Source organism: Chiloscyllium plagiosum, unplaced genomic scaffold (assembly GCF_037043375.1).
Source record: "Chiloscyllium plagiosum isolate Xiang-an unplaced genomic scaffold, Cpla_swu_hap1 HiC_scaffold_1, whole genome shotgun sequence".
Taxonomy (NCBI): domain Eukaryota; kingdom Metazoa; phylum Chordata; class Chondrichthyes; order Orectolobiformes; family Hemiscylliidae; genus Chiloscyllium; species Chiloscyllium plagiosum.
In genome coordinates this window covers 68,315,542-68,336,452 of record NW_028270139.1, presented here as the reverse complement: position 1 = coordinate 68,336,452, position 20,911 = coordinate 68,315,542, and the positions used below count along the sequence as shown (strand labels likewise).

Below are 20,911 nucleotides of genomic sequence, written 5' to 3'. Positions count from 1 at the left end.
ATTGACTGTTCAGCCCTCTGAATGGTGACCAGCTGCCTAACTCTCCATCTGTACTGAAAAGCAATACAATCCACAGAGGCTGAAAAGCAGATGCACCAAAAAGCATTGCGGAGAATCTGTCAACCTCCAAGTGAGTGCTATGAAAGTAAGCAAATAGCTATAAGAAGGGACGTATGTAGATGCATGAGATACATCTATGCTCCTGAGCACAAAGCAATCTGCAGAAGCAAGCAAGTCAAATGTCCCTGAACTCCAAAGTGCAAGCATAAAGGACTGGGGTGATGTGAGCATTGACCTGAAAGCAACGACAATAATGTGGATTGTTGATGCCCGCTTGAAGGGTGGAAGTGGAGTCCCTGTGGAGCATACAGGCAAACGGTGGGGAAGACTGAGTTGGCTGAAGCCCGGAAAAGCAAGTGGTGAGCTGCTGCAGCCAAATATCTGCTCTGACTTAGTACAATTTTGTTTCTCAGGGAAGGAGAGAAAAATTAGGGAGTGTATAGAAATGAGGTGTAAGCACATTGAAATAAGATTAGTACCATCGTATGTGAGATTCAGTTAATTAAAGTAAAGGGGAAGATTGGAAAACTACATTTCTCAATGTTGAGAAGCTGATTTTTCCATTTTTGCCAAATTTTCCCAACCTCTCAGCATTGTCACCTCCAATCGGCAGTGCAAAATTCCACTTACTGACTTCCAAATAAAATACTTTCCTGGAGGTGAATTGGATTAATTTAGTACCATAGTAAAAGTTTTCTTTTTAAACAGAGAATAAGTATCTGTGTATCGATAAAACTGTAGCATACCTTTGCATGCACAGTAAATGAAATTAGTTTTTTTAAACACCTTTTAAATATATGTTCATACATTTTTAGGTTTTATTTTTCCTATGAAATTTTATTTTTCACCAATATACTTATAAGCTACACCTCCACTGTTTTTGCCAAATTTTCTTGCACTTTTCGAGCCACACAGTCATGTTGCATAAGAGAGGTCCTTCAACCCATCGAATTTGTACTAATCCCACTTTCCTGCACCTCACCAATAGCTTTCACTGTTATGGCATTTCAAATCCATCCACATTTTTAACATGGGGTTTTTATTTGAGGTTTTCCACTTTTACTGCCAAACCAGATGGTGTCTACCAAACACTGCCCATACTTAAGTTTAAATTCTATCTTCCACTGGACTGCCCATCCATATCCTCCTGTAAACTGAGACCTTTTTTCTCACTATTAACCACTCAGCTAATCTTTGTGTCATCTGCAAACTTACTTATCTCCTCCTCCCCCACCCCCCTCATGTTTTATTTTCTATCATTCATATATATCAAATACAGTAAGGGACCCAGCCCTGATCCCTGTGGAATGTCACTGGCACCAGCCTACAGGTCACACAAACTGTCTTCTACCATCACCTTCCTTCTGCTACCACTGAACCAATTTTGGATCCAACTTGCCAAGTTACCCTGGATCCCATTTGCTTTGACCTTCTTTATTAGCCTCCCATTTAGAACCTTGTCCAACGTTTTTGGTTGTATGGTAGGATGAAGGGCTGTTACTGAAGAAAACTTGAGTTTGGATAAGAAGCAATTTTTCAAAACACTAGGTGTACACATCCATATTGAGTAATTTTGAGCCAATTAAATGCAAATTTGTCTATGCATCTACATGAAATATTGTGCAGTTTTGATAATATTGCATTGATAATTAATCTTTTTCAACCAAATGAGTTAATTTTCACATGAGGGTATAAATATTTATATGATCTTTTATCAATTAGATTATAACTGATGAATACATGTATTTAATGCTTTATTAACTGATTATTTTGATCAAAAGATTTGTCACAGGTTATCATTGAATTTCATGCCTTCTGATTATTGTATAAAACAAATGTAATGTAATGATATCTGGCTTAAATCAGATTTAGATTTATTTTGTAACTATTTTGCACTATTTGCCCACTGAACACTTATTTTTATATTTGAATAAGTAAAAAAGAACTGTTTCCCACATGTATGCAATGTAATCAATAGAAATTAAAGTAAAAAATGGTTACATATAAGTCACGTCCATCACAATTCGAGGTTAAAAGCCTAGTGTTTTGTAGCTTTACATGTTATTGCAAGCTAAGTTAATGTAACTTCAGTCTTCAAAGATAATGATGTTTACCTCAAATATACAACTTCAACTGAGAATGAATCACATTAAATATTTATGAAACATTCAGACTTTTGATAACATTAGTATTAGATAAACAGAGATAGTACCAGATAAGAGAAAGGATGATCGAGAAAGACCCGGATTTAATAGGGAATCATTACATGATTTTTTAAGACCAAAACATTTTTTAAGACAGAACATCCTAATGAGCGTGCTGGTACAGAACGTCCTATTGCAGTGTGCTGGTACTGAGCATCCCAATGACGTGTGCTGGTACTGAGCATCCCAATGACGTGTGCTGGTACTGAGCATCCCAATGACGTGTGCTGGTACTGAGCATCCCAATGACGTGTGCAGTTACTGAGCATCCCAATGACGTGTGCTGGTACTGAGCATCCCAATGACGTGTGCTGGTACTGAGCATCCCAATGATGTGTGCTGGTACTGAGCATCCCAATGATGTGTGCTGGTACTGAGCATCCCAGTGACGTGTGCTGGTACAGAGCATCCCAATAACAGTGTGCTGGCACCAAGCATCCATCAGATGATGTGCTTTTGGAGTTTCAAAGATGTTTGATCAGGGCAGCATAGGAGCCATGTTGATTCATTTAGAGGACATGTTAGTAAAGGAATTTGTTAAGGCACAAATGGGAAATTTTCTATAGGAATTGTTTCAGGAAACTTTAGCATTTGAAAAAATAGTAACCAAAGGTATTCCCCAGAGTTAATTGTTAAGCCTATATCCACAAGTAAACTAGAATTAGGTGTGAGGGCATAATATTAAAACCTGTTGATTAACATGAACTGATTAGCATGAACTGTATGGAAAGTAAAGAGGACATTGATAAGAAAGGGAAGAGAAATGGCATGGAATAGATGGAAGAAAACTGCAAGGTGATACAATTTGAGAGGAAGGATGCAGACGAGATGTACATTAAATGATAGATTAAAGGAGCAGAGAGTTACAAGGGTTTAGATATATCTTTTAAAAAGACAGGATATGATGTATAAATAGATCCATTTATTTTAAAGGCAGAGCTAATATTAAACATACAGTCATTTGTTAGATCACACATTTTAAAACGTTTTAAGAAGAATGTCAAGATCACAATGAGTGTGAGCAAGAAATTCATCCAGAATGATATCAAATATGAGAAGTTTTTAGCAATGAGCAAAGACTAAAGAAACAGGTTTTCTTCCACTTAAACCAGGAATGGTTAAGATAGAAGTGTTCAAAATTATGAAAAATTTCAATAAACTGAACTAAGGAGAGCAAAACTATATCCACTTGTCAAATATTTGTTAATGAGGAAGAAATTTAAAAATAAATTAAATTTAAAGCTTCTTTGTAGATGATTGTTAGGATATAAAATATCCTACAGGAATTAATAGTGGATAAAATATTAATAATAGATTTTTAACACTGAAAGAAAAACAATTATCTAGCGAAGGTTAAAATATGTCATTAGAGGTAAATAGGATGAAGTGATGAATAGTTCTTTGAGAATTGGCACCAGTGCAAAAGTCATATAGGACTTCTATACCTCCAACATTAAGTGGCTCGATGAATGCATTTGCAGAATTGTCTGGTTTTAAATGAGCTAATGATTGGAATGGTTCATAAATCAAGTTGTTTGCGATTCTGTACTTTCAGAGAAAGCAACTCTGAATAAAGCTAACTCATTTTACCACTAGTTTGACTAAATGCAATCAAAATGTACATTTAAGATGAGTATGCATTGTAATACTGGAATTTCAGTGAAGGAAACCTGTTCGCCTTGGAGTTATGTGGTGATGTAGGATACTAACAAGATGAAACTTGGAGTAGTTGCAAATTTTTGGGAAAACATTAAACTACTAGATGTAGTCCCATTGCATTTATAATGCATAAAGGGGGTTTAAAATCTTGGTTAGAATTCATCATCATTCATATTTTTGTTTGTGTTTTGTTTTACTTAAATACCCATTTTTCTTTATTAAAAATAGGGGAAAGTTCTCTTAAATCAATCTTACCTATTTTTTGCTAGACAGGTCAAACACTAGACAAAAACTTGAAAGTGGTTTGTTTACCTGTTGGTGTTCAGTAGAACACAACTTTGGGAAGGTTATGAACTGTAGCAATAATTACAGGGAATCGTGATATGAAATAAGCAGAGTCACAGAAAGAGGCTGTTCAACGTAACATGCTTGTGTCACCTCTTTGAAAGAGTTATTCAATTTAGCCCCAATCTCCTGTTCTTTGTCCATGGCCATGAAAATGTTGCCTTTTCAAGTATTTGCCCAGTTTCATTTTGAGTTCAACCTTGTAGATAGTGAATTCTAGATAATTGTAATTCACTGAATTTTAATTTACTTATGTTGTCTCTGATTCTTTTTCCAATTATAGTGTTGTATTTGTAGGTCACAACAGCTGTAAGAATGTATCCTCAAAGTTTAGTAGAACCATACAAAGCAGTATTGTCAAGTGTGGTTAAAACTGAATGGTTTTTGAGACCAGTTCAACAATGAAGTTCAAATTTGCTGAAAAATGAAGACCTCATCCATATGGTTGCACTTAGTGCAGTATTCTGAGATAAATCCTTTGACAAGCTTATCTGTTTATCCTGGTACTAATTACTTTTCATGTCACTTTAATAGAATCTGCAGTTGCTTGGAGCTACAGCAATTGAAGATAGACTACAAGACAACGTCCCTGAAACCATAGAAACATTATCCAAAGCAGACATCAAAATTTGGATCCTGACAGGAGACAAGCAGGAAACCGCTGTTAATATAGGTACAGCTGGCGTTACAGTTAATAGTATTTTACTAAAGACTGTGTTCAATTTGTAGGCACATGTCCTTATAGCATAGTGTTCTGGATAAACTTTGTAACAAAGTACTATGCATTTTATTTTGTCAAATATAAATTATCTCCAAACCTTTCCATCAATACAATGACGATTGAAGGTCACGTCCAACTTCTCATCAGTAGCATTGTCATAGCTCCAGTTGATGTTGGATTTTTACCCATCGCAAGGATTTTCTTTCCTGTATGAAGATGCTGTCAGATTTTTTTAAAGAAAGTATTTGGCAAAGCTATACAATGTGGTAAAATAGTATCCTGTTCACTTTATTTTGTGAGGAAGCAACAAATGTTTAATATATTTTCATGCAAACTTCAAAATTTTCCAGAAGTGCACAACAGTTTATGTAAAGTTGTTAAGCAGAGGTTTTCACTGCTTTTTAAAGCGAAACTTATATGTTGTTGTAATCTCTTCACATTATCTTTCTTACTTTGTGCATTATGTATAAGGATGATGTTTACCTGTTGGTGTTCAGTAGAACACAACTTTGGGAAGGTTATGAACTGTAGCAATAATTACAGGGAATCGTGATATGAAATAAGCAGAGTCACAGAAAGAGGCTGTCCAACATTATACTGAAATTCCTCCTTGGTGTTTTGGTCATTAAAACCTCCCCAACATCACTACAACGTAATTCTTGCACATCTATGATTCCTGTGGAGATTTGTTCATTTACCTGTTTGTCATTCATACACACTGTTTTAAGGCTTGTAGAGTATCCCAAAATCTGTAATTTAACCTTTTTAGCTTCTCAACTCTAACCAAATGAACTCTGTCCTCGACACCTTAAGGGTATGATTTTTGAACCCTGCAATGTCTTCCCAAATCAGTCAGAAAACTCAATTACGTTTTATGGACTTTATATGCCCTTTATAAATCTAGGTAATGTTTATGAGTTCTATTTAAAACTCTTAATTCCTGCTCCCCTTTGCACAGAAATTTTGTTATGTGCTCTCTAACTCTAGCAATGTTGTGTCTGTTGTTGCTTATTTATTCTCTACTATTGATGCAGAAGTTTGAGATCACCCCAACCCTTAAAAATCTGTAATGTTTGCTGAATTTGTGCTCTTGCTAATCAACAGATGATCCAAATTGCTCATTTCACTTTGCACTATACTGTACATTGTTTTTATTGATCTGTATGTTCTCCCAAAACTTTCTGTTGCAAATATTTTAGTAGAATAATATCACATTCTTATTTAACTTAAATTTTCACTGCTCATTATCTTCTCCCAGCAGTAGCTAGCATTTATTATTCATCAGCCTAATCTAGCTTGATGCATTAGAATGGAATATTTCCTACTGTTTCAATCTCATCAAGTTTAATATCATCTGAACATTGCAAGAGTTCTTTCTGTCCAGACTTTGAATAACTCGCATACAGTATAAACACTGCCTCCCATTTTCTTTGGCTCTAAACATTTTCTGCCAATATCACTGTAACTGTTTGGGAGAGGGCACCAAGAGGTTCAGTCCACAGACATGGGTAGAGTTGATCCATTCCATTTTCAAAGGAATGCAACAACAATTAAGTCTCTGACATCTCCCTTGAGGTTTTTAAAAGTGACAGTAATGAACTCAAACACACACGTGGACATTTGAATTTAGAAGCAGGTATCAACCATTTGGCTTCTCGAGCCGGCTCCACCATTTGATAAAGTCAGAACTCATTGATCTGATTTGATTGTGGCCAAAGGGGGAAAACCCAGAGAACAAACAAGACATAGAAACTAATGTATTGGCCATAGTGGAGTTCCATTTTGAGTATAAAAGACTGGTTGGACCAATATGTGGTGTTCACAGATTTTACAGTCATTTTTCCTTCTAGGAATACATAACACCACTTTCTTACCTATCCCTGATACTCTTTGAGACCCATGTAAGTCAAGAATCTTATCTACCTTATCAGTGTGCCTTAAGGTATTCAATGACTCTGTCTCCACTTGTATTTGTGGAAGGGAATTCCACCAACACATCACTCTCAATGAAAAAATTTCTCATCTCAAGACTTAAATGAAATTAGTTTTAAACTGCGTCCTCAAAGTTCCCTTCTCTCCTACAAGGAGCGATATTCTTGCAGCATTCACCCTGTAAGTCTCCCTCAGAATCTTGTATTTCAATGAGATCATCTCTCATTCTTGTAAACACAAATGAATTCAAATCTAGATTGTATAAGAGCCCTTTGTGGGATGACCCTTCATCCCAAGAATTAATTAAGTGAAGCTTCTTTGCACTGCTTTTAATGCATTCATATCCTTTCTTACCCAACCTATGCCTGTTCTCTAGATATGTTCCCATTTGCCTTGCTGTAGCAAATCATCTCGACATTTATATTCTATTCGCCTTCCTAATCACTTACTGTGTCTGCACATTAACTCCCATTAAAAGGAGAAAACTGAAAACAAAAATTCATACAACATATTAATCAAAAAAACTTGTGGATGAAGATTATTCAACCCAATCTCATTCAGTTCATCCAGGGTGAGCTGAATATTCTACATTGTCCATTCTAACATTGCATTAGTTCTTAAGTAATTCCAAATTTACGATAGTTAGGTGACCGTTTAAATATTTATCGATCTGTATGACATATATCTTAGTATTTGACCTAAAATTGCAATTTTAATATTTTGAACTTCCATATTTTTGTTCTATTCTTGCAATTTAAAGTAAATTTCTTGACTTATATTTTCCAAATTGCTAAGGATATTGTAAATCATTAGCAATTCATCTCTTTTCAAGACTGGAGAAATGTAAGCTTTTTTTTGCCTTTCCTCACTTTATTCAATTGATAATTGGTAACAACCTCTGCGCCATCTCTTGGCTTAAATGTTGCTTATGGTTCAACTCACTCAAGGTTTGAAAAGCCTCTGGTGTTTCACTGGACTCTGGCCATGATTACTTTCATTTTTCCTGGACAGCTTTGTACAGAAGGAATGAGCTTTTCCCTTACAAAATAAATGACAAAAACAGGACTGATTACCCTTTTAACTTGCTAATTTTAAGACATTTTAGATTGTTATGCTAGGTTTAATATTGCACTTATTTTAATTAGCTAGAGTAACTTAGTTGAAGTGGCAGATGGAATTTAATTTAGATAAATGTGAGGTGCTGCATTTAGGGAAAGCAAACCTTAGTAGGACTAATATACCTTAATGGTAAGGTTCTAGGGAGTGTTGCTGAACAAAGACACCTTGGAGTGCAGGTTCATAGCTCCATGAAAGTGGAATCACAGGTAGATAGGATAGTGAAGAGGGCATTTAGTAAGCTTTCCTTTACTGGTCAGAGTATTGAGTACAGGAGTTGGGAGGTCATGCTGCACAGGACGTTGATTAGGCCACTTTTACAATATTGCATGCAAATCTGGTCTCCTTCCTATCAGAATGATGTTGTGAAACTGGAAAGATTTACAAGGATGTTGCCAGGGTTGGAGAATTTGAGTTATAGGGAGAGGTTTTCTCTGGAGAGTTGGAGGCTGAGGGTTGACCTTAAAGAGGTTTATAAAATCATGAGGGGCATGGACAGAATAAATAGACAAAATCTCTTGCCTGGGGTGAGGCATCGCTTTAGATGAGAGGGGAAAGATATGAAAGAGAGCTAAGTGGCAACTTGTTCACATAGAGAGTGGTACATGTATGGATTGAGCTGCCAGAGGAAGTGGTAAAGGCTAGCACGATTGCAACATTTAAAAGGCATCTGGATGGGTATACGAATAGGAAGAGTTTGGAGGGATTTGGGCTGGGTGCTGGCAGATGGGACTAGATTGAGTTGGGATATCTGGTCGGCAGGAGTGAGTTGGACCAAAGGGTTTGTTTCCATGCTGTACATCTCTACATCTCCATGACTCTGTGTACAAGATGCGTATTGATTACATTTTGAATTATGTTAAACTATAAAGAAAGAGTTTCTTTCTCATTTGCATGAAACCTAAACCAAAAGTTCAAATTACCTCTTTAGCTCCTTCGGTATTTTCTTCCTCCAATGGTCTACAATATCTTAAAGTTCTCTATTGGCAGCACTTGATTTACCTTGTGCTCTGCTTTGCAATATCGATCTTGGCTTCTCATTTAAGCTAGTTGAACTGTGCAATTCAGAAATGTACATATGTATGATTATTAAGAACACTGAGTGGATTTTCTGTGAAGAAACAATCTCATGTAGATTTACACTCCACTTTTTTTTTTAATGCAACAAAAGTTCTGTATTTCTGTCAGGGCTTAGAAATGAAGAGCCATACTTCCATTCTGACAGGTCCATTGTGGTGTGGAGCTATCAGAAGAAGGCAAACCATCTTGTCTTTTTCAAAGCAATGAGCTGTCATATTCTGAAATGCAAAGGTGCAGAATCACTGACAGCCACTTTGATCACTGCTGTCAAAAGGTAAGAATGAGGTTAGGATGCCAGGAGGGTAGAGTGACGGGTGAGTGATATGCCAGATGGGTAAGATGCCAGGTACATAGGGTAAGAGATTTGGATTGCAGGGGACAAGTTAGTTAGAAGCCAGGTAAGTGGAGTGTTTAGGGTAAGTCAGAGTGGTTGGGAGATATTCAGCATAGTGAGACAGGAGGAGAGGATTTAGTTGGTGGGAGGGATCAGGTTTGGCAGCAGGGAAAGGGGGGATCTGGTCCCCATTTGGCAGAGTTAGAGGTCAAATACAGAGTTTGGAGGGGAGTAGCTATTTATGTTATTCCATTGGAACCGTCTGAAATTTACAATTTCAACGAATAATGTCAGAGGGTTCCACATGTGGAAGATTTGCCAAATGGAATCTTCAGTTGCGTGGACAGCTATTTTGGAGACTGCTATGATTCTGCAAAGTCCTCTTGCATAATTCCTATCTATGCTGGAAGCATGAATACGTAGGCATTGTAAAATCTGCCTGTTGACATTTATTACTTCACTTTTATTTTCATTTATAACTTGTAACAGTTCAAGTAATTGTTCTGATGTAAAGGCTTGTGATGGTGGCAGTGATGCTATCAAAGTAATGTTGCATGATTAGATCCATATGCTGTATCTAAAATTCAAATAATAACTAATTGAAATTGTTTCTAAACAGGTTTCCCACATCCTTCCTCCCCATAATGCATTGCTTTAATATTCTGTCACATCACTAATTTTCTCGAATGATGTGCTGCAGATGGTGCTAGTATTTTGCACAATGGTAAACAGCAGCCATTAATCAAAATGGTTACCCTTATAGAAAGTGAAAATTAAACTTTGCACTTTGTAAAAATTGACGACTCCCTTTTGATGAGATGTCATTTGATGTTTAGGACTTTTTTTTTTGCCTTGTTTCCCAAGCATTGTTATCAATTGTCTTTCCCAGCAGAAAATCCAGAGTTATCGGTTTGTATTAGAGTTATGAACATTGCACATAATTCTAGTTTGAACAAACTATTATGCAACAATGGTTAGAAATTGATGACATTATGACTATTTGTCACTTGAAATTCTCAGCTCTGTAAAAAGATTTTAAATGACCATTTCAAACATGTAGCAGAGCAGCTATCTTTCTTAATATTGATCAATGGACTACACTAATAGGATTACAAAAACAAGGATAATTACATTCACATGATATACCTGAAATTTAATGAAGGAGGACATAAAGAAAATTACAAGTCTCAGCCCAAGGTTTAACTATAAAGTGGAAATCATAAAATAGATTTGTACAGTTTGTATTTCCATTGAATAAAAATTTTTGATTTGACTTTTTTTCTAAACAGGACATGCATGTAAACTTCTGACCAAAAACATGGGTCTTCTGGTGCTGAATGCACACACACTTGATGTAAGTATTTGATGTTTCTAAGATAATGTGTCTAGTAAATTGAAAACATACTGGCTTGTACATATTTAATCTTCATTAAATGTATGATTAAGTAATGGGATCAATTCCCGATTTTAATTTTAGAAAAAAAATTTAAAGACACAATTTCCTTTTTGTTAAAATTGGCAACCTGATTCTTATAGTATCACTGCTCACAGTAATGGAGAAGAACATTGAGAAAAGAGTGAATTATAGAATTATAGCAATATAACAGCAGGAATAAGCCTTTGTGTGCTTTGAGCTTGCTTCACCATTCAGTTTGAGAAAGCAGAAACAGGATACTGAGTTCAATGATCAGTCATGGTCAATCTGTATGGCAGAGTAGGCTTGAAGGGCCAAATGGCCTACTCTCCTGCTCCTGTGTTGTGTGTTTCTATGATTCACACTTTACTTGACTTTCTTCTCCAATACAGAGAGAAGCTTCAGGTCATATTGTAAGATTCATGTTTCTGACCATCCAACGTAACATTTTGGAGCAGAGTGAAAAACAGACTTGAGATAAGCATTTGTCTTCAACATCTATTTATTTGAGGCAGTCCCTAAACATTAATCTGTGTCTATAAAATGTTTGCCAAATGTCAAAAGGTTTTCTGTGATCAACTGTTTCTCTGGAAAAAAAAACTTTTGTCTTTGCTGTCAACTGTCTGTTAATAACCTAAAAGCTAATCTGATTTTTGTTTTTAAATATCTTACTTTTTAGTGAATAAGAACATATTTGTATTGTGAACAGCCTTGTGTGGATCTCTGTTAAAATATGAAAATGTGAAGAACTCCAACATTTTTACTTTAAATTAAATAAGCATTTTTTTCTTTCTAATTGCTGTCCCCTCTTCCAAAGATTTTGCACGTTTGGATGAATGCAATGCTTGTCGTCACCTAGTCCCTAAGTAATAGTTTATGTGTTAGAATGACTATCAGCAAGCAATTCATTCACCAGGTGTATCAAAACCAAACCCAAGACAGAGGAAGTTTAATTATCCGGAATTCAATTATCCGAATTTTGGATTATCCGAATAAAATCGCAACATTCCAATGCTTGGCTAAACTGTGTTATCCGAACATTCAGTTATCTGACAAAATACTCACCACCCGTGTCATTCGGATAATCAAGGTTCCTCTGTATTGTACTTAAGTTTACAACTGGCACACTTCAATCAGGAATATTGGATTAATTAAGAAAAACTAAGCCTCCGTTTGGTAATGTTGAGGCCACTTCCATCACACACTACCTCACTGGCTGAGATCAGGGAATTCAGCATCAATCAGAGTTGAACTTGGGAACTTCCTGTTCTATGACTTGGCAATTTGCTGGATAAAGCCACTTTGTACGGGCAAAGTCCCAAACCGTAGACTTAATGAACTTAATTTCCAATCTTAATGTCATGGTGTTATGCCTTAATTCCTCCTTTACACTACATAATTGTTTTAGAGCAAAGTTTTCATAATCTGAAAATGATATTTGGTTACTAAGTGTCTAATTTTGTCATAAAAGTTAAAATTCACATTGCTTAGAGAGCTTTCTTTCCTTGCATTCCACCATCAAGTATTGTGATGCTGACATTTCTTGCATTTTATTAGGTATTAGGTTTTTAATGCTATGTATACATCATTGTTCATGGATATGCAATTAATGTTTCCTTCATGAAGCTGGGAGCATTACTAGACCCGGTTCTAAGGAATAAGATGGTTCAAATAAATCAAATGTTAATTCATAAAATTTTAAGGAAGCATAATCAATGTACCATAGATTTTAGGTTAACCATAGATATGGAATGATCTCAAATAAAAGTAATTAATTACAAGAGGATCAGTTTCAGTGGATGACAGCTGATCTGCCACAGATCAATTGGAACCTAAAATTAGCAGGCAAAATTATCATGGAACAGGAGACTTCCTTTCCAAAAGAGAGCATACAGGTATATAAAAATGAAGTAGAATGATTGGACTCCTTGGGTGTTGAAAGAAACTTAGAAAAACGAGCATGTGATGAATTTCAGGTTGATAACAAGTGAGAATCAGGGTGAATGTAGGAAGAAGAGAGGCAAAGACAGACTAGCAGTCAACATATGATGGAATCCCAAAGTCATTTACAGGTGTACAAATAGTAAAACAATAATAAGAAAATGTTATTGAGCATAAAATGGTGGCAGAGGACAAGATTGAACAACTAAATGGATATCTTACATCTGGTTGTTATTCAGGGGATGTGGATATCAGTGTCTGAGGCAGCACTTCTTTTGACCAATCCTAGTTGCCTTGAGAAGGTAGTGGTGAACTGCCGTAGGTGTAGGTAGATTCTCAATACTGATAGGGAAAGAGTTCTAGGATGATATTGACCCAGTGACGCCAAAGGAAATGTGATATTTTTCCAAGTCGGGATGGTGAGTCACTTGGATGAAGCTGCTCCTTTAACAAGATTATGCAGTCCTTAGTTTTTTTTTTGAGAGTTCGTAAATGATACAGACTCTGAAAAGTCTGGGGTGTAGGGTTTTAGGGCCAACTTGATAATAGCTAACAGATACAGCCTCATACAGAGGCTTGAAAAAAACTGTACAATGAAAGGGGTGTGAACAGTTCTCCCAGCTCAGCTTTTCTATGATTTGGTTTTCTTTTAGGAGGGGTGTGGAGAAAGGCTGCTGGACCCAAAGAAGCAGGTCCAGACTGGTACACTCTCTTTCTGACTTCTCTCTGTAAGAACCTATGTTGGATTTTACCTTTTGTGCCAAGGGGTGCTTATAGGAATTGTGGCAAGTATTTGGAACAGTATCATTAGGTTGGGATGATTTGTTGGGTTTTTGGATAGATTAAGCTTTTCTGTTTTCTTTTGTTTGTGTTTCATTCATAATCTTGTAAATAAATTCAGTTTTGTTTAAAACTAAGTGGTTCGACCAGATGATTCTCTCCTGGAATACCCACTTTACATTTGCTTAAAACAGCTAGCAAAGTTAAGGTCTGGGCTATCTTCTTGAAATGTTTTGCTCTGGCCGGGTCCATAACAAAGGGAATGTGTAGATTGTGATGTTCCCATGTATGTACAACTCTTGTCCTATCTGATGGCAGTGGTCATAAATTTGGAAGGTGCTGTCTCAGGACTGGTGGAGAATGTGGATCTTTGAGGATGCAGTATAAATTAAGCAAGCTGATTTGTCTTGGATAGTGTAAAACGTCTTGCGTGTTGTTGGCTATACTCATCCGGACAAGTAGAGAGTATTCCATCACACTACCCGCTTGTGCCTTCTAGTTGGTGGACAGGCTGTCTTTATCAAGGAAGAAGATGTAAAAATTATTCTGAAATAGAAGGTAATTAAGCTGGTTAATGGGCTAAAAGTTGCCAACAAAGTGTATTAGAATAGTTGGCTGTACTTCAGTAAATAAGTTGCCAGGACCGGATGAGGTGCATCCAAGAAACTAAATTAATTTAAAGTAGAAAGTGCAAAGACACTGGTTATAATCTTCTAATTCTCATCTGATAAATGGGTGGCCCCTGAAAATTTGGAAATAATAAATGTTAGCGAGTTTTTGAGGAGATTTTTAGCTTAGGTTGAGGTTCTGAATGTAGATTTGCTCGCTGAGCTAGAAGGTTCATTTCCAGACATTTCATCGCCATAACTAGGTAACATCTTCAGTGAGCCTCTGGGTGAAGGCCCACTGAAGATGTCACCTAGTAGGGTGACGAAACGTCTGGAAATGAACCTTCCAAGTCAGCGAACGCACCTACATCCATAATAAATGTTACACGTTTGTTCAAAAACAGGTGCTAGGATAAGCACAATAATTACAAGACAGTCTGTTTAAAACTTAGACATTATAGATTCTGTTGGGAAAAGCCCCCAACATGGATTTATTAAAGGCTAATCATGCTTATCAAAAATCTAGTTAAGGTATTGGTGATAGATGATGTGGTATGTGCAGATTACCAAAAGGGGTATTGATAAAGCGCAAAGTAATTGACTTGCCGATGATGAAGAAGTTCTGGAATAAAAGGAATGTGATACCATGCATATGAAAATGACAAAGTGACAGAAAACAGCATTGTGGTGAATGGTTGTTTCAAAATTGACAGAAAGCATATAATGATCTAGCCTTGAGAATGCCAGTCGCAATTTCAGAATTTGCAAATGGAATGAATATTAGAAATATTTGAACTTTGAAGACTTGATATACTTTAAGAGAGCATAAGCTGGTGAGCATGTGACACACTTAATTTATTGCAGAGAAAAGGTATCCATTTTTTGGTAGAAAGTATGAGGGGAGATTGTGCAAGTTAAAGAATTGAAGCTAATGGTATGAGTTGAGAGTGAACAAAAAGTCATATGGAGTCCTGGACTTACAAAAGTTATGATGATCCTTTATAAATCTTTGATTCACCCTCAATCTTAGGCACCATAATTTAGGAAAGTTGTGAAGGCTTTCGGATGTAGCAAATGGTTCCAAGTTTGAGGGAATCAGTTAAGTGAATAGATAGGAGAATGTATTCAAGGCTTGTTCTCAGAAGAAACAGTTGATGGGAGACATGATAGAAGGGCTCAAAACCATGACGAATATAGACAGTAGATGGGCAGAAACTGTTTCCTTGATGAGCAGATGGTCTGGGTTGATATTAGGATTAAGAATCAAAGGACTAGTTTCATGTGCCTGATAACAAGAACCAACAGTAACATAAGAGAGAACTTTCTAATTGTGCAGAAAGTGGTTAGGATTTAAGACGTACTATCTGAGAATGTGGTGGAGGCAAACATAATTGGAGTTTTCAAAAGGAAGTTAGTGAAGGATAGAACGTTTGCTGATGAGTGGATTGGTCTCTGCGCCATATGCATTTTGTGAATCTAGATGTATCCTGGTGTAACATTGCTCCCCACTGTGTGTCAATGAGGAAAGGAAAACTACAACTGCAGAATCTCAATGTTCTTGTGTTAAATCAGTTTCAGCCTGAATCAAAATGAAACTAATGTGTGCCATGATGTGCATATTTCTCTGGTTTGAATTGTTGCCTTTATGCCTTTTTTCTCAACTCTGACTTCCTTTTTGCATTAGCCACTGATTCTGACCATCTGGATCATTCCAAAATAGGGAGAATAACTGACCAACTGTATTTGGAAACACACACTTCAGGGAAACAAGCACACTATAAATGGCGATATAACACAAGAACTTGAGTCAGCAGTAAATCAGTGTAATCTCACCATCAGCAAAATAAACATTGGTTTCATCCTTGAATTGAGTAAATCTATGTGAGCATATGTGGCAGTGTTTTTAAGCGCATTATTGTATATTTTGGTAACATAACACAAAGTGCTGGCAAAATTCATCAGGTCTAGTGGCATCTGTGAAGAGAGGAACAGAGTTAACATTTCAAGTCCAATATGGCTCCTCTTTGGTGCTGAAGGGGTTGACAAAGGTGAGAGGATGAGCAAGTGGCATAGCTGGGAAATGTGCCCAGAGCAAAAGGCAAAAGAAATGCAGTAGTCATAGCAAAGAGGAATAGAACAAGAATAGGCATTATTATCAGAAAATGTGTAAGCTCTATTAAGAGAAAAGTTCAGTACTGAAGTCTGAAGTGTCTAAGCTCTTGTGGTATCTAACTGTGTACCATGAGGCCCAGGTTCAAGACCTGCCTGGTCTAATGATGGGGAATAATATCTTTGAACACGTTGATAAGGAAACAACTCTAAGCAGAAAATGAAACACTGCTCCTCCAGTTTGCACTGATTTAGTTGAAACACTGCTGCAAGCCCAAAACAGAGATGCTAGCATGGGAGCAAGGTGTTGTATTGAAATGGCAAGGAAACAGAAGATCGGTATCATTCTCAAAGACAGAATGGAGGTTATCAGCAAAGCAGTCACCCAGTCTTTGTCTTGTATAAAGTAGAGAAGTACATTATGAGCAGCAAATACAATAGACTAGCTATAAAAGATATATAAGTAAAATGCTGCTTGACCTGAAATGTGTGTTCTGGTCCTTAGATGGTGAGGGAGGGAGGGAGGGAAAAAAGGGCCAGCGTTAAACTTCTGTGATTGCATGGGAAGATGACGTGGGAAACTGAAGTGATGGAGGAGTGGTTGCTGTTTGATTGTGGCATCCTACTGGAGCTTTCACAAATTGCAGAGGATGATCCTTCCTTAGTAGGAGGAGACCAGTAGAATGTATCACATACTGCACAGAGAAACCAGCAAAGCTGAGTCTCATGTAGGTTCCCCATAGTCACACTTTTTACTTGGAAAAAGTGAGATGAGGTAAACTGAAAATTATTCCATTGAGAACAGGCTCAGCCATGCAGATGAGGGTGATGGTGGATGGAGACTTTTCAGCCTTCTTTCAAAGAAGAAATAGTGATGGGGGGGGGGGGAGAGGGAAAATGTGGTGAGAATGCATTTTCTTTAATAAAAATCTCAATTCCAAGTATTGGACTTCTCAATGACAATACTCCATCATTCTTTGAAATATTTTCTTATGTCACTCCCTTTGGTGTCTCCAAACTATTCCTCTGTAATTAAAATGGCAAGAAGGTACTCAACCAGCTGAAATTGCCATAATGTGTAGAAATGAGCTGAGAGGAAGATTTTTAAACTTAACAATGCTGAAAAATTCCTTCTGTTTCCTTTTTCTTTTAACCGTATCCAGTTTAGGCAGTCTTAGTGTGTAAACCATTTATTAATTCGTATCACTTGAATTACCCACCCATGCAGACAAAGCTGAATGTCCCTGTTGCTGTGGGTGAAGCGTAGTCCGATTTAGCCAGTGCCACTGCTCTATACATATTTACAATAACCCTTGGACTTGAAGATGATTTTTGTTATATACTCTGAGATCATGTTTGTCGCCTTTACTTCTGTGATATGTTGAGTTCATTATTTTAATAAGCAACCGACAAGACCCTACATTGGCTTACATTTTATTGGTGAAGACTAATTAAAATTATCACAGATGCTACATTGTACAACTGACGTTGAGCTCATGCTGATTTCTCCCTGGCTGCTTTCAGTTTTGATACTTGGAAAGCAGCAAGTAGTTCAGTCCTGATTCTCTAATATCTCTCTTCCACTTTCAAAGTAAAGGCAGGAGTCTGACGGAAGATGGGTGCAGCCATGACAACATGCAAAAGGCTTGACACCATCCAGGAGTCTGCTTGATTGGCACCTCAACCACTAAATCCCTTCTCCTCCAGTATAGTGTCACTGAAGTTTTTATTGTGAATAAGGTGCATTGTTGCAACTAGCCAAGGAGTTTTTAAAGTCCTGAAATTCAAGGGCAGTAGGTGTATTAGTACAGCTGTCTCCAAGTTGCCCTCGAAATTGCATGCCATCCTGACTGAAATGTACATCCACTCCTTTATTGCCTTGGTGAAGCACTTTATCATGTGCACTGCAGCAGTACAAAAAGGTAACTGACTACCAACCTTTCAATCAACTAGGAATGGGCAATAAATGCTAACATTTCTCGGGAAGCTCATGTCCTGGGAATTCTCTTTTTTTTTTCAAAAACACACAATGAGAAAATGGATATGAAATTCACCTGCATACCTCCTTGCATAGTTCCAGAATGACATTGGATTAGAGAGAACTCTTCTAAATGCTTGCTTCAACTTAGTGGGAGGCATTGGAAGGAGGAAAAGAGCAGTTTTTGAATAGTATGGTTTTGTAGATATTGCATCAAGTACTAATGATTACACTGACACTCTTTCAGTAAATCCTGATGTGAATTGCTTCAGTGGGTTTAAATAAATGTGTTGGAGCAAGTCTTGGATTGCTTGCTTTGTTTGATGTTGTGTGATATTAAAGCTGTGATAGAGAAATACTTGAATTTTTCAAAAAAGTTAAGCTGCCCAATTTCAAGAACAAGTAACGTAATGATGTAGTAGCTGCTGTTTGAAAATCTTTGCTTTTTTTAATGAATATGGTTTAACATCTGATAGAGATGGGCAAAATTATGTTTGCATGTAAAATTGATCCGCGCATGTTAATCCCCATTTATATTTGTTTCTTGATAGGAGATGATTGTCACTGATTAGACCAGTGGTTATTGCCAATTCCTTATTGTCCTTTTGTTATGAGCAGTCTTGAATCTTTGCAGATCGTGTACTATTATGAGGGAGTTTCAAAATAGTGACCTGGACAATAAAGAATCATGATTTAGTTACAAGTTAGAATGGCATGCTGCTTGTATTGAAATTTTGCAATGGTGTTTCTTCCATGCATCTGATGTCTTTGCACTGTACGCTAGGGGCCATGAGGTATACCATGCGTTTGCAGATGATATGTACAGCTACTGTTGTACCCAAGGGATGAATGTGGCACCAAAGTGGTCTACTTTAACCTGGATGATGCAAAGCTACTTTAGTGTTGATGGAGCTTCATGCATCCAAGAAAGTAGGGAGTATTCCATCACACTCTTGGGCCTTGTAGGTGATTCCTGAAGAAGGGCTTATGCCCAAAACTTTGATTCTCCTGCTCCTTTGATGCTGCCTGACCTGGTGCTCTTTTCCAGCAACACATTTTTAAGCTCTGATCTCCAGCATCTGCAGTCCTCACTTTCTCCTTGTAGGTGGTGGACAGGTTTTAGGGAGTCAGGTTTTACTGGTTGTGGAAATCCCAGAATCTTGCCATTTTTTGTAACCACAGTATTTGTATGGCTCGACCAGTTCAGTTTCTCAACAGTGGTAGCCCCAACAATGTTGATTGTGGGAGATTCAGCGATGGTAATGTCACTGAATGTGGAAGGACAACACTTACATTCTGTAGCATATGGATAACCATTATCTGAGACTTACATGTCACAAATATTACTTGCCACTTGTCAGCTCAAACTTGAATGTTGTACAGGTCTTGCTGCACATAGACCCAGACTGTTTTTGTACCTGAGTCATGAATGGTGCTGAATATTGTGCACTCATCCGTGAACTCCCACATAACTTACCTTATACTGGAGAGAGCTAAATCTGGCATTCTTTCCCATGTACAAGCAAAGCAGTATCTCCTTATTTTGATGAAAAAAGGTTGCAGTGGTATTTGACGCCTGCATCTTCAAGAGTTTAAGGAGGAAGAATTATGCATCTTCACAATTTTTTTTTCATGAACTTTATAAATAAATTGTATTTAAGCAAAAGCAGTCTAATACACTTAACCCAAGAGATGCCAAGTCATTCTAGGTGGTAAGTGGAAACTAGCTGAAACTTGGCAGCACAGTTACTGTTCATGAAATGCTACTGTCAAATAAAACACTGAAAATGTAAATCTTTATTCCCAATATAATTTGATGGAGAAACAGCTTAGCTATGGAAAATGGTTTGTGGTTATTCTTCTAATCAAATGAAAATTAATATCTACTGCTAGTATTCATCTTAAACTCTCAATTATAATTCAGATAGCTTCTGATGTTCCACCTGCTGACCAAAGTAACAGTATTAAATTTTAGCAAAATGCATTATTGTCAGCCCAAACTGCAATCCAACCACATGTTGGATATTTATCTGAGCATAGACATTTTCATATCAAATTGGGAAATGTGATATATGCACTCATTAATGCTGACAATGTTGTTTTTTAGGGTGGACCAGATACTGTGGGCACCCTGTAGCTCTGGCACATTGGTCGTCATCAGGTTGGCAAGTGAGGCACTGCCTGAGTCAGACTTTCTTCTCAGGGTTTTTTTGAGTCCAGTAACATTGATTCTTTGAGTTTTTCTGCCTCTTAGTTTGGGATCAGATGGATGGAGATGGAAGAACATATTAGTTGGTGGTCAGTCTAGCAGTTATTACTTCTGGCCATTATGTGGATGTCTTTCTGGTCCCTAACTTGAGCAGTGATGTAGATGTCAGTACTTGGAGTGGGGGTGTTGACATGAGATCTTGTGCTTGTCCCTCTGGCAGAACAGGGTGTTTAATAGAATGAGATCAAATTCTAGGCAAGTTCGTCAGATGGAGGACTCTGCTGGATTTTGTTTTCTCTACACCTTCATTGTCTAATACAAACCTTTCAAAAAGGTTTGTATCTCTAATGACTCTGGCACTGAAGTTGCTGAGGAGAATCAACTTGTCACCCTTGGGATTGGTTGAGGCTGATATAGAATT

At 37.1% G+C, this 20,911-nt stretch overlaps 1 protein-coding gene across 2 annotated transcripts in view; it reads left to right on the top strand.

The window, feature by feature from the left end:
• atp8a1 (ATPase phospholipid transporting 8A1) overlaps positions 1-20,911 on the top strand; it is a 360,724-nt gene that overhangs the window by 228,936 nt on the left and 110,877 nt on the right. For both annotated transcript variants that reach the window (XM_043691994.2, XM_043691984.2), the window contains exons 22-23: positions 4,803-4,941; positions 10,741-10,805. In XM_043691994.2, the coding sequence (XP_043547929.1) occupies positions 4,803-4,941; positions 10,741-10,805 (204 nt within the window). The remainder of the gene's footprint in view (positions 1-4,802; positions 4,942-10,740; positions 10,806-20,911) is intronic.